The sequence below is a fragment of the Pelobates fuscus genome, chromosome 5, assembly GCF_036172605.1.
Source record: "Pelobates fuscus isolate aPelFus1 chromosome 5, aPelFus1.pri, whole genome shotgun sequence".
Classification (NCBI taxonomy): Eukaryota; Metazoa; Chordata; class Amphibia; order Anura; family Pelobatidae; genus Pelobates; species Pelobates fuscus.
Genome location: NC_086321.1, coordinates 168,841,098 through 168,855,732, shown reverse-complemented (window position 1 = coordinate 168,855,732; position 14,635 = coordinate 168,841,098). Strand labels below are relative to the sequence as shown.

The following is a 14,635-nucleotide window of genomic DNA, read 5'->3' as shown; positions in this document are numbered from 1 at the left end:
AACCGCAAAACATTATAGTACAATTCTTAGTAGCCTTACCTAGCTACACACAACACGTTTTGTGAGTATTGTTGAGTTAGCTGTAAATTTGGCAAACATGCCAGGACAGATGATTTTACCAGAATAGTTTTAATGTGAACATGTAGAATTAGTGCTGGGCATTCAGTCTTCAAAGATGTATGCTTTGCTTATTCAGAACACTGAATACACAAAATTGTGCAACACTCATTACAATTCCAATGAGCAATCATCTAATTCAGGCAAGTGCACAGGTATCAGGTGTCATAATGTAAATGGATTTTAAAATGTTCCCCTGATTGGACTTTTTAGGTTATTTATGAGACATCTAAGTCATTCACAACACATCAAATATGTTATTATTATTTATTCAAGCAGATTTAAATACACACATATTTATTAATTTTCCAGAAATTCTGAACGAGTTTGGCACCATTATAAGAATGAGTGGCAGATGACATAATGATAAGTTTCTTCTCCAAATGAGACACTTAAAATGTGTGCTATTCCATATTTTCATATCAATATATTTCAATGACTTCATAGTACCTATGAGTCTTACAGGTGTTAAAAATGTATATTCTCATTTGCAGGGAAAGGTGTTTCCCAAACTGAGGAAGCGAAGCCCACAGGGTTCTTCAGAATCTGCTTCAGACAAAGAAGAAGATGAAGCCACTGACTATGTTTTCAGGATCATATACCCAGGGACACAGTCTGAGTATGGTGAGTATGGTAGGTCAAACTCATTCAAACACATTTGTATACCACATCTACATAAACCAATCAGCATTTTTGTCCATGTTTAGAAGCACTGTAGCGTAGACGATGGAAGTATATATTTTCTACCCACCTATACAATGAATTACAAGCATGATTACTTATCATCTGTACATTATAGTGCATAGTTCCAGACAGTCTTTCTTAAATATCTTGCAACAGACACACGTGCAGTTCACCTGTCACCGTGGCAGCTAGTGTCCTTAATTTTAAAACAGCCCCTTTTTCTTTAGTGATATGCCAAAAAAGGAGCTTGGTAGAGTGTGGCACTAAAATTTTGAGTGCAAATGTGTGTTTGTGTCTGTGTATCATGAAGATAAACAGTTGCAAAAGGTGTAATGTTAAGCATTAAATAAACAATTTATGTCAAATCCATTTCTACGTGGTTATAGTCTACCAGACTGAGGCTCGAGATTTCTTTTACTCCTGTCAAAGGCACTGAAAATGTCACTAGACAGATAATGGCTCTGTCTGTAACTTATTTTGTTCTTTGCGTTCTTTGTTGTGAAACCTGAATAGCTGTTGATGATATCAAATACTGAGTGAAACTGCGAAAGTAGGTGTTGTTGGTTTTAGAGCTCTCTGTGAATGATTCTGAAGCTGGACAGATACCACCAAACCTTTCAGCAATATGTCATCTCATTTTGTGTTTCCATCTCCCTTTGTCTGTAGTTACTCTGCACCGTCATTTTCATCCTTCATTCACACAGCTTCCCCGTTCCACATCCACATACCTCCTGCGATCCAAGAAGCCAGCAAACCAAGATGCAGTGGTTCAAAAACCTGCTGAGAGGTTCTGTCTTCCCCTCACCAAGCCGGGTCTGCTCTCCTGTAATATCGCCCAGCCCGATCTATGTGCTAGACATTATGTTGCTATATGCATCAATACAAAAGAATGACCAGGGCTCAGTATGTCCATTAGGCATAACTTTTATTCTGGTAACCTTATACATCTTACTATGTAATACTTTACAAGTTTGTATTACATTAATATTGTTATCAGTACTATTACTACCTATTCAACTTTAAGTTATTAAAATGGCCTACACTTTATCAGCAAATGGCAACATGATGTCTACCAGCTTTTCCCTGCTTCCTCTGCTTTTAGCTGATATGTCCCTGATATACTCACCGGTGCTAAGTCCTATTCCAGCAACACTCTGCATGGGAAATCTGAAGAATTGCCATCCAAATTTGGTTCAGCTATTCCTTCAATCTGTCTAGATAAGAAAACACACACAATCAGCACAATGCTTAAAAGGGGGTTATGCTAATGGTAACTTTTCAGAATTAATGTGGTACAAATTGCTTTCTGTATCTTTCTATTTCTGCATAATCAATACTTTTCTTTTTTTACTTACTGGAGATAGAAGCAGGGTATAATTATTTTAGCTTTTCAACTTATTTCTGTATTTTTTTGTTTGTCTGTGGATCGGAGCAAAACACCTGATGTGTAAACTGCAGTGTATCCCTTTTTAGAACTGTGCAGTAAGAACAGCTTTTTCCCTAACTGGTACATATATGTACATTATCATGCTTAGTTACAGCAATTTATTTTGTTTTTTAACACGCTCTGCACAGGTGGCTATATATTATCTTTGTGATTCCAAATTATACTACAATCTGTTTCCCTGATTATCTGAGAGAATCTGTGCTTTCTTTAGGTAATATTGTAACTTAGATGATGCTTTAAATTAAATGGTACACCTTCAGTTAAAGCAATGTATACTTTGAAAGATTTTATAAAAATCTCAATCAAAATTTCCATCTTGGCTACAGTGCCTACATTTTTAGATTTTTGTATTAATTTACAATAAATTACCTTTGATGAGCAACACCTTAGTTTGTAAACATAGAGCTTAATAAAAAAAAATTCTTGTTCCTCCTGACCGTGTTTATTGAACAACAATAAAAGGAATATAGGGTTACCTTTATTACAGGGAATGTAGCATGCATGCATAGATAAAACATAACATACTTAACAGAATAGTAGAAACCAAGTTAGATTCAGCCACAATATTGCTATGTTTGTACAGTCCCAATTTTAGAGGATACTCATAAATAAATTAAATCAATATTCATAACGTCCCATTGCGATCACATGTTTTGCTCCAGGGGAGAAACAGTGAAGTAATGTTGATGGTGGGTGGTGTTAATGATGCCTTCTTTTTATTCTGTAGCCCCACAGGAGTTGATAGACTCTCAAGGTGGTGGACTTCCTTCCATGTGGCAGCCCAGCACACGCAAATCTTCATGTTCCTCCTGCTCTCACAGTGGATCTTCAGAGGGAGGTCCATCCAACGGCTGCAATCACGAGAGGTATGTTGAAATGTTGATGATTATACGATAAGACTTACCTATAACATTGGTGATTGATCTGTGCTCACTTAGTGCTATATTGTTTATATTATGGTGTTAGCTGTCTATTGTCTGTACTATATCTATATTCAGCAGTCCAAGGTGGTGACTTTTACTTTTTAATTCCTTTTTTTAAAGAGTTTATTTAAGCACCAAAACAACTTTAACTTAATTAAGTGCTTTTGTCTGAACAGAACAACTATTAAAAATTAATAATACCATTTTATACATGAGTGGAGATATGCTATTGGCCTCTCTATTCAGGGGCCATCATTGGCTGATAGCATCAAGAGATGGGGTTACAGTGCTCACAGAAGAGGGAATTAAAAAGTCTGAGGGATGATTAAACAAGGGGATTTACTCAAATATATAATTAATATTTATATAAAGCCAAAGACGCCCAGGGGTGACAAGGGGAGAGGACATGCCTGTCACTGCCTGTCACTAAAAGGACTACACATACTCACCATTTTCTTTATCGTGCTTATTCACTCTATGGTTGAGTCTTGATGACACTCATGCTGTGGCTTGTTGAAAAGTTGTGAAGGTTCAAACTGCAGGACTGGGGCTGTGAATCTGAGGACTGATCTAGTTCTGATATTAATCTGTAATGATTGTTGATTCTGTTAACCATGACAGCTACTTCTTGGCTCCATACTGCTACTAATTGTATTGCCAGCTGCAAAGGTAATAAGGAGTCTATCAGTGTACTGCTGCTTTAACCCTGTGTACACTGTGTGCTGAAAGCTAATAGTGATTCAAAAGGAGTTGAAATAGTTAATCTATCAGTATCTTGATGCTTTAACCCTGTGTACACTGTGTGCTGAGAGCTAATAGTGAATCAAGAGGAGCTGAAATGATTGGAATATATCAATGTACTGCTGCTTTAACCCTGTGTACACTGTGTGCTGAGAACTAAAGGAGTAGCTGACATGTATCATCACTGCAGCAATATTTATTAGAAAGCTAATGGTATCATAGCAGGAGTACTACTGAGGATGAGACAACGTAAGGGAGAGCTAAAAGAGGACTAGGTAGATAAAGAGCTAAAACATTATACAGAGACATGTGTACTGTATGCAGGGACGGATTAACATAGGTGCTGATGGAGCTGATGTTTTTTTTTTTTACACACACTACTCTTATGTTTGCCACCTGACTGGTATTTTAAGGCACAGCTGATATTTGAGCCTGCCTGGCAGTGACGGTATTGCAGTAATACCGGCAATACAAATGCAAATATTTTTCTCCGAGATTACTCTGCAATACCAGCACCGGCCAGTAGGGGTCACTGTGTATGGAGAGAGGCAGAGATAGGAAGTTACAGCATCTCCCTGCCTCTCTCTACTCACTGATACATGGGGAAGCAGCTATTCAGCATAGAGAGTCCAGACAGCTGAGACACATGGGGACGCTGTGAGACATAGGCGGAGACATTGGGACACGGAGACACTAGGGACACAGTATCTCCATGTTTCAAAGTGTCCCCATGTCTCCCAGCTAGTGTATCAGTGTCCCCATGGCTCCCAGTGTCCCCTAGTCTCCCAGTGTCCCCATGTCTCCCAGCATCCACATGTCTCCCAGCATCCACATGTCTCCCAGCCAGTGTCCCTAGTGTCTCGGTGTCCCATGTCTCCCAGTGTCTCTGTCATTATGTCTCTGTGTCTCTAGTGCCCCCGTGTCTCCCAGTGCCTCCCAGCCAGTGTCCCTAGTGTCTGTGTCCCCATGTCTCCCAGTGTGTGTGTGTCCATGTCTCTGTGTCCCTAGTGTCAGTGACCCCATTTCTCCCAGTGTTCCCAAATGTCTCAGTGTCCCCATGTCTCCCAGTGTCTCCATGTCTCCCAGTGTCCCCATGTCTGTATCTACAAGTGCCCCCATGTCTCCCAATGTCCCCAAGTGTCTCAGTGTCCCTGGGTCTCTCAGTGTCCCCATGTCTTTCAGTGTTCCCATGTCTCTCGGTGTCCCCTAGTATCCTAATGACACGGGACATACTGAGACATAGGGACACTGGGAGAAATGGGGATACAGACACCGGGAGACTGATGAATGTATATCTGTGTGTAGGTGTCCTTGTGCATCTGTGAGTGTATATCTGTGTATATATCTATCCCTAATGTGCCTGCATTGCATATCTGTGTTTCTCTTTGTCTGTGGGCACATGTATCTCTCTGTATTTGAGTGTGTGATGGCTGATGTGATAGGGTGACTCTGTGTGTGTGGGGGACAAGGTGGGGGTTGATGTGAAAGGATGACTGAATGTTGGTGTGGGAAGTGACTGAGTGTTGTGACAACGTAAGTTGGGGTTTGTAGATTGAATGTTGGGAGGCTGTATTTCCCTCTTCAGCCTCCCCACACATTACATATTTTTATTCATTTATTTTTAGTTGAGCCCCATTCCTGCTTACCTTGTTTTATATTGAGATGAGCTCTGATATTCTTTCCCTGGTGGTCTGGTAAGCTAGAAACTGACTCTCCCCTCTGAGAGCCAGAACCGCTGTGCAGGGGAGGGTCAGTTTCTAGCTTACATCTCTTTACCGGCTTGTGCTGGATGGGGCTTCGGGAGAGCTCAAGATCAGCAAAGTGTTTGCAGTTAACAAATTTAATTTGCAATGCCTATTTATGTGTTTACTTAAGTGCAGGGTATGTGTGCAGTGAAGGGATTAAGTAAAAGTTGTTTTGGGTCTTAGAATGTCACCTTAAGTTATTCATTGCTCTTATGTTAGCTGTGAATAAAGTGTTCACATTTTTAATCCCTCCTAATTTTCTTTTTACTTAAAACTTTACATTTGACTGACTCTGAGTGCAACATGCACCTCTCTTTCTAACCAAGAAAGTGTCTGATACTAAAATTGATTAACTTGGGAGACTCTTTTAAATGGACTTATCAATGAGACCCACAATCATTAACTGGGTTATTTACTAAAGTAAGAACTGTCAGGAATTCAAAGTGAATTTCAAACTAGTTAAACTGAAGATAGAATTGATTTGGAGATTTTTTCAAATTTGGCTATTTTTACCTAAATTCTTTAATTCACGTCGAGTTCCCAGCAATTTTCAGTTCAATGAATGACCCTGTAAATATATTTTCAAAATATCTGAAGTGCCTTGTGATTTTCAATAATTTTATTTCCAGTTTAAAAAAAAGATGAATTGAATAAAACATTGCAAATCATTTTTAACTTGTGTTAAAGGGACACTATAGTCACCAGAATATACAGCTTAATATTGGTGTTCTGGGGAGTATAGTCTGTCCCTGCAGGCTTTTTTCTGTAAACACTGCCTAGGGCCACTAGAGGTGCTTCTCAGATGGCCACTAGACACTCAGATGGCCACTAGAGGTGCTTCCTGGGTCAGTGCTGCACGTTGTGCAGCACTGGTGTTCAGTGTACCCACGCTCTGTATGGAGATGCTGAACACTCCCCATAGAGCGGATTTGATTCAATGCATGTCAATGAAGAGATGCAGATTGGCGCAACGCAGTGTTTTGCCATATGAAAGCATTTGATTGGCTGAGATAGTCAATTCTGATGGTGCCAGCGGATCCGCACGGTGCTTGAAATGAGGTGCGTTTTTAACACTTTAAAGGGAGGTAAGGGAGGCCTGACACCTAAACAGCGATTTTAACGGTTGTAACGTTTTCTATTCATGTCACTATAGTGTTCCTTTAAACTTTTTTTCATTAGATGCCCTGTTTTATTTGATATTGATAATAACAATTTAGCAAATGACATGCATAATCCAGTTCAGACAAGGCAAAGTCAGGGAAAACATTGCAAATGAAGAGGACAAATAGAAACATTTAATTTCTCCTCTTCTCTGTGCTGACTGCCAGGTTCCAAGGACAGAGCTTATAACAATGATTGACAGGGAGCTTAGATAACCCACTTGCAGCATAAAGAAATGCATATTTCTACATTTAATTGTATTGTTCATACCACACAAATACATATTTGTTAAATAGAGGGATATCTAACATACTATATAAAAAAAAAAAACTTGAAAGTGAAAATTCCTCTTCATAATATAACAAAATAAAAACCGGGTTGCAGCAACTCTAGTACTTCGAATTGGTTGTTGCTGGTTGTTTAAGTATAGTGAACTGTTCCTAACATGAAAGACCCAGTGAGATAAAGTGGAAGAACAGGTTCATTCATGAACTTTGAAGTATTGTATTGGCTGGTTTTGCGAAGCTGATAAATAATGTGTACAGATGGGGTGAGAACCACTTTACTTTATTGGACATCAATTCCAGAAAGAATTTCAAAAGCAAACAAAGTTTGAGTTGATTCTAACAATATAAGTATTTATATGTGGTAAGAGGCAGAGGTAATGAAAGCATAATTCTTAAGTTTAAGTAATTTAAATAGTGCTATACTCAAATCACATTGTATTCAGCTTTGCATAGAGTAATCCTACTTCTTCAAATCATATACACACCAACAGTCAGAAGGAAATACACTAATAGCTGTACACTAAGAGCTTAAAATTCGTAGTCCGGTACTACAATCCAGGCCTTAACAAGTAACTCGACACTGAAAGCCATACATACCTTCTAGGAGTGAATTTGTACTCGCATGGACTACATTTTATTGGTTGTAAGCTTATAATGGGGGAACATTTATTACTGGGATACATGGGGTGTTTACTTTTTAACTGGAGTTAAGCCTAGGATTAATGTAAAGAGTTTTTTTTTCAAGTTTAGACCTGAGTGCTTACATTTGGGAAAAAGAAAGGGGTTTCTTTAGATTTGGATTGGGAATTAAATGTATGGTTAAGCAAAAGGGTATTTAGGGCATGTGAAGTTTGAAGCGACATTTAAAAAAATACTCATCCTTCTATATCGTCTGCAGTCAGGTCAGCCTTTCATAATTTATAACAGAGCGGCAGTAACTGTTGTACAGTATGCATCACTCAGTGTTGTCCCAGCTCCTCCTGCAAGGCAATTCCAGTGTGAGAGGTTGTCAGTAGGCAGATGGAAAAGCATCCCTTCCACTCCCTGTTCAGCCCCAAAAGCTGTTCCTGCAGCTCTGTTATGGAGCATGGGAGGCTGACAGGACTACAGAGGACACTGACTAAGGCTCCTGTTACATATGTCCCCACTAGCCCACTTAAGCACCAAAAAGGCACATAATAAGTGCTGAAAACAGGTGACCCCTAGTGGACATGTGTCTGTAGGCAGGTACCTAATGGGAAATCCAGCCCTGCTTACGTTTAATGAAATGCATATCTTTTAAAATGTAGACAAATTCAATGTTTAACAAAGAAAGTTATTGGAAATCCCATGAGATTTAAAACATACCAAGTCACTTATTTTTCAAGCTATTTGATATAAATTGGGGGTCCCCTTAATTTAAAATAATTTAACATGAGATAATTTAAAAAGCTTATCCATAAATTTTAAATCAAGGCCGATGTTGCGTATGCTGGGTAACTTCCACAACATCCATATATGAAGCTAGGGGACAGTCCATGGATACCCTTGGTGAGAGAACTGGAGAATGATACCAGGGGCATGCTCACTCCTTAATCACCACAGTGGGTGAGTGGTTATGATCTTTCAAATGCCTATGTAATATATTGTTTTCTTTCATTTTAGAATTATGTTTTATGAAATACATTTAATAAAGAATCAAGTAAATAAAATAAATATACACAGTCCCTTTTACTTCTTTAACCCCTTAAGGACCAAACTTCTGGAATAAAAGGGAATCATGACATGTGTCCTTAAGGGGTTAAAGCATCTATTTATTAAATAACATTGTGGTATATTGAAAACCAAATTAAAGCGTATCAATTAAACTGTCAGCAGGCTTCTCATCCCCCACCCCGTGACTCCTTTCCGGCAACTGTCAAAAATGACCTACCAAGCACTCAATAAACCCTTCTCTAACAAACTATTTAATTCCCCTACTTTAACCCTTTGTGTCACTATACCCCACTCCCTCTAGCATGTAAGCTCATCGAGCAGGGCCCTCAACCCCTCTGTTCCTGTACGTTCAGTGGTCTGATCTCAATTATGTGTCTGTTAGTCCACCCATTGTACAGCGCTACGGAATTTGTTGGCGCTATATAAATAATAAAATAATAATAATAATAATAAATTGCAAAGATATATCCAAAAAACAACAAAAAACAACAAATTGGAAATTATCTTACTGGTTTGGGGTTTTTTGTCGAAAAGCTGTGCTAGTCGATATTGAAAGTTGTTTTTACGTTCACTTAACTCACTATTTAGTGTGCAGACCTGTAAAATTTTGTTTGTTTCTTTCTTTTTTGCATTATAGAGCACCTCTTAAAATGTTATGCGACAACATGAAGTATCAGATTGTGTCTAGAGCATTTTATGGATGTAAGTATGAGTTACTGACTTGGTTTGAGGATTATTTAGCTTCCGTTGTTTTGTTACACTAAATAAGCATTACTTGAGGTCACAAACAAGCTGTAGCTTTTCTGTGAGTTTGAAAAATCTGTATGCGGTGAATGCTTCTCTATGAGAAACATTTGATTGGCAAATCGTGGCAACTTTACCATACCTCCTTAGTGCTTCTCTGTGAGAAGCATTATATTGGACTAAAATCGTGCATCAAGATGATCTCACCAATTATGGAGCAGCCGCTAAGAGGAGAGTGTCTTTACCTTTATTACCGGTTTAAACACTTTTTTGCCTTTAATATAAAAGGGGATGGCCTGAATCTATAACAAACAAACAAAACAAAATGAACACATTACGACTAAAAATAAAAATATTTCTTTTTAAACTTTGAGCGTTCTTTTGATAGTCTAAAAGGGCAATTCAATGTAATTACATATAAGGTGTTAGCTGAATATTTAGTAATAGACATAAATGACAGTTTAAAAAAAAATCTGAATCTAATCTAACCCAAGTGTTATAACTACTTTATTTGACTACATTTTTGGGGTGTTTTTTGAAGGAGTTGTCTTGGTTACTAATTTCTTTAATTGCCTATAAATTAGGGCTTGCCTACTGCAGACACCTGTCAACTGTAAGAACACATCTCTCAGCTCTGGTTAACCATAAGATTGTGTATCCTGATGTACCAGTTGATGCCAGCTTTGGATTGACCGTGGAAATTTGGCAGAAGTATTTAGAAGACAGCATGGTTTGTGTATTTTGTATTTTTTGTTTTTATTGTATTCGATAATTTGCTTGGTAATCATGTTCCTGTGGTCATAAACTAATGTTACTGTTCTCCTCTTTTTATTATGGGCCAATGAAATGTTGAAAGTCTGATAGTGAAAAACTCCCATTGGGTAAAGATATTAGAGTTCCAACAAGTGGTGAGATAGTGCAGGATGTGGTGAGTCTGACTGGTTGTTTGAATTAGATAAACATCTTCAAACAGCTATGTTTTGAAAGGTTATTTTAAAATCAGAAATGCTGCCCAACGGAAGTTTATGTGACATGGTATTCTTGTATGGAATATAATATCAGAGGAAAATATTAATAATAAGGAAAGAGGAGGGTGATTAGTTTTAGAATTCTTTTGTATCAGGAATTAGCCTGGTAAGAGCAGAAGGTATGAAGAAAAAAAATTAGAGAGTTTTACATCCTAAAGGTGGGACTTTGCACGAAAGTGCAACACTAATATCTTTAGAGGAGAATGTGGGAGCATCCGTAAACAACATGAAAGATCACAGAGGTTAAATAACTCTGTATGCAGTGTTAATATAGATGTTTAGAAAAGGAACATAGATTTCAGGAGCTTGATAAAGCTTTTCTTGATTGAATCTGAAACAAATAAAAAAGTATGGGCTGACAGACTAGCAATAAAGGAACAAGGTGTGAAGAAGCTAAGAGGGGTAAATGTTTTTTTTCTGTTCGAAGTGTAGTCAGATGGTTTTCAAGATGTCCATTATGAAGAAGATTGAAATGGTAAAGCTGTGAGATTGAGTAGTGAATTAGCTTGTTTATGATGGATTTTTTGAATATTTTGAGGGAGAGGTAACATGAATATGTTCCTTTAAGACCATAAATAAGGTTGAAGAAAGCAATGTAGAGAAATGCAAAGTTATGCACTTCTGGGTCAAGAATGCACAAGCAACCTATATGGTAATGAATTAGGGATAACAACACACGAGAAGGATTTGGGAATTGTTATAGATAACAAATTAGGCAGCAATATGCAATGTCAATCTGCAGTTGCTAAAGCCTGTAAGGTTTGGTCATGTATAAATAGGGGCATAAATTCTCGGGATGAAAATATAATTTTGCCTGTTTACAAATCGCTGGTAAGACCACACCTTGAATATGCTGTGCAATTTTGGGCACCTGTTCTAAAGAAAGATATATCATGGCACTAGAAAAAGTGCATTTCAGTTATGAAGAAAGGTTAAATAATTTAAATCTCCTTATTTTGGAATTACGACACCTTAGAGGGGATATGATAGCATTATTCAAATATATTCAAGGCCAGTACAAACCATTATCTGGAAATCTATTCATAAACAGGGCTATACATAGGACACGAAGTCATGCATTTAGGCTGGAAAAAAGGAGATTTCATCTAAGGCAAAGAAAGTTTTTTTTTTTTTTTTTTTTTTTTTTTTACTGTAAGAACTATAAGGATGTGGAATTCTCTGCCTGAACTGGTTGTTTTACCAGAGTCTATACAGATGTTTAAACTGCAATTGGATAAATACTTGCAAAAACATAACATACAGGGATATAATTTCTAGTTAGTGGGGTAATAGCTGCTTGATCCAAGGAGACATCTGACTGCTATTTTGGGGTCAAGAAGGAATTTTTTCCTAGTTTGTTGCAAAATTGGAAGCGTTTCAGACTGGGTTTTTTTCCTTCTTTTGGATCAACAGCAAAAACATAAGTTAGGAAGGCTGAACTTGCTGGACACAAGTCTCTTTTCAGCTATGTAACTATGTAACCTGCCTATCACGTGGTGTGTCCACAGTAATTTTAAATTTTGATTTAATCCATTTATACCAGCTGACTTTTTAGTGACTTATTCAAATCCAAATTTGAATATTGTTTCCTGTTAATCTCTTTTTTTTTTTTTTTATAGTCTCAACTATTTTATACAGCTTTTATTGCAGAGGTCCTTTCATAGTTTGATCACAAAGGACATATGTAATTATTGGCTTAAAGGGACACTGTATGCACTGTAATCGCTTAATCCTATTGAAGTGGTTTTAGTGTCTAGAGTCCTCTGACTCCATTCTTCCTTTCAGTGTTAAATTGCTTTTATTTTTTTTTAATGCGAAACAAATGTAGCCAGTAACTCATCCCCTTTGAGCTAATGAGAAAACATTGGCATTGAGCAGCAATATGCTACTGTTGTTGAGTGAGCTTTGTCAGCTTTCAGTCTGTCGCAGTGCCCATTACTGGTATGGAATAGTATGGCAAAGGAAGTGTGTGTAATCTCTGACTTAGCCATACTTCTAGTCAGGGCCGCCACCAGAAATTTTGGGGCCCCTAACTCAGCTCAGGGTCTGGGCCCCCTCGGGCCCGCCTCCAAATACCGCCCACTGGGTCCACACACAGACACAAACGCACACACTGATACAAAAGGACACAGATACATACTAACAGACACACATACTGAAACAGACATAAACGCATACAGGCATACATACTAACACACACATACTGAGACATACACACAGGCATACATAGTGACAGACAGACACATAACATACATACAGACACACATACATACAGACACTGACATACATACATACACACACACACACATTCATACATACATACAGACACGGACATCCTTACACACATACATTCATAATGGCATACAGACATACAGACTGACATACATGCATATATACAGACATACTGACAGACATACATGCATACAGACATCCATACACACAGACCTACGTTCATAATAATATGCAGACATACATTCATACTGACATACAGACATACATATATACATATATAATGACATACATATATACATACAGACATACATGCATACAGACATACATGTATGCATACAGACATACACAAACATACATAGACAGACATACATACGTAGACATACATGCATGCAGTCAGACAGACATAGACATACACACAGACATACACACAGACATACACACAGACATACATACAAACAGACATATACATACATACAGACATACATACATAGACATACACACAGACATACATACAGACATACGGACAGTCATACATGCATGCAGACAGACATACATACACAGACATACATACACATACATGCATCCAGACACACAGACATACACGCATACAGACAGACATAGACATACAGACAGACATGCATGCATCCAGACAGACATACATACATAGACATACATGCATACGGACATACACATACAGACAGACAGACATACATGCATACAGACAGACATACATACACATACATGCATACAGACATACATACAGACATACATACATACATACACAGACATGCATACAGACACACAGACAGACATACATACATACATACATACACAGACATGCATACAGACACACAGACAGACAGACATACACATACATGCATACAGACACAGACATACATACAGACAGACAGACACACATACATGCATACAGACATACAGACAGACAGACACACACACATACATACATACACATACATGCATACAGACAGACAGAGACAGACAGACACAGACAGACATACATACATGCACACACACAGCTCATTTTCCAGCCAGCCTCCTGTCTCTTACCTTTTCTTTGCAGGAGGGTGGCTGGGGATGATGGGAGTCGGCGCTGCTCCCTCTTCATTGCCGGGCTCTCCCTCTTTACAGCTGGGCGGGCAGGCGCGCTCCTCCCGCGCGGAGTGAGCTGGGAGGAAGTGAGCACTTCCTCCCGGCAGCACTTGCGGCTGCTTTTTTTTTTTTTTTTTATTAAAGGGGCCCGGTCGCGCTATACAATGGCCACAGCGCTGACCGGGCCCCTGAAGGAGGGGGCTCATCGGGTGGCCTTAAGTGTGTGGGCTACCCGATGGGCCCCACATGTGGGGCCCGGGCGGCCGGGCCCCCCAGGGCCGCCGGGCCCATGACAACTGTTATGGTTGTCATGCCCTGATGGCGGCCCTGCTTCTAGTAGCGGCAGTGCTGTAGGCAGCCAAGGACCTTTATTTAATGTAAATCTGCTCCAGGCAGTATATCCAAATAAAGATAAAATAGTTACTGTGCTAACTGTGTCCCTTTAAAGACGTCAGTAAGGTTTGTTGGGTAGCATGTAATGTTATGCTGACACATCAAGTCCTTCATGGTTCTTTGTTAAACTCTAGCAAATTAAAATCCTAATGGCACAATGTAGGTTAACATAGTACAACTGCAGCTATTGTTGACTTGGACAATTCTTTCCAACTATTTTACTCTAGGGTTTGCAATTCAGATTTTGCTATGCTTTAAGCTCACAGTACCAGCCCTCTCCTGTAAGTATATAGACATATTAGAATTCTACAGAGTACTCAAAAATAAC

The 14,635-nt window shown here is 38.6% G+C and overlaps 1 protein-coding gene across 1 annotated transcript in view; it reads left to right on the top strand.

Moving 5' to 3' along the window:
• Positions 1-14,635, top strand: part of SGSM1 (small G protein signaling modulator 1) — a 218,074-nt gene that overhangs the window by 186,207 nt on the left and 17,232 nt on the right. Inside the window, exons 12-15 of the mRNA XM_063454650.1 lie at positions 612-741; positions 2,976-3,114; positions 9,438-9,502; positions 10,129-10,274. Of these exons, the coding sequence (XP_063310720.1) occupies positions 612-741; positions 2,976-3,114; positions 9,438-9,502; positions 10,129-10,274 (480 nt within the window). The remainder of the gene's footprint in view (positions 1-611; positions 742-2,975; positions 3,115-9,437; positions 9,503-10,128; positions 10,275-14,635) is intronic.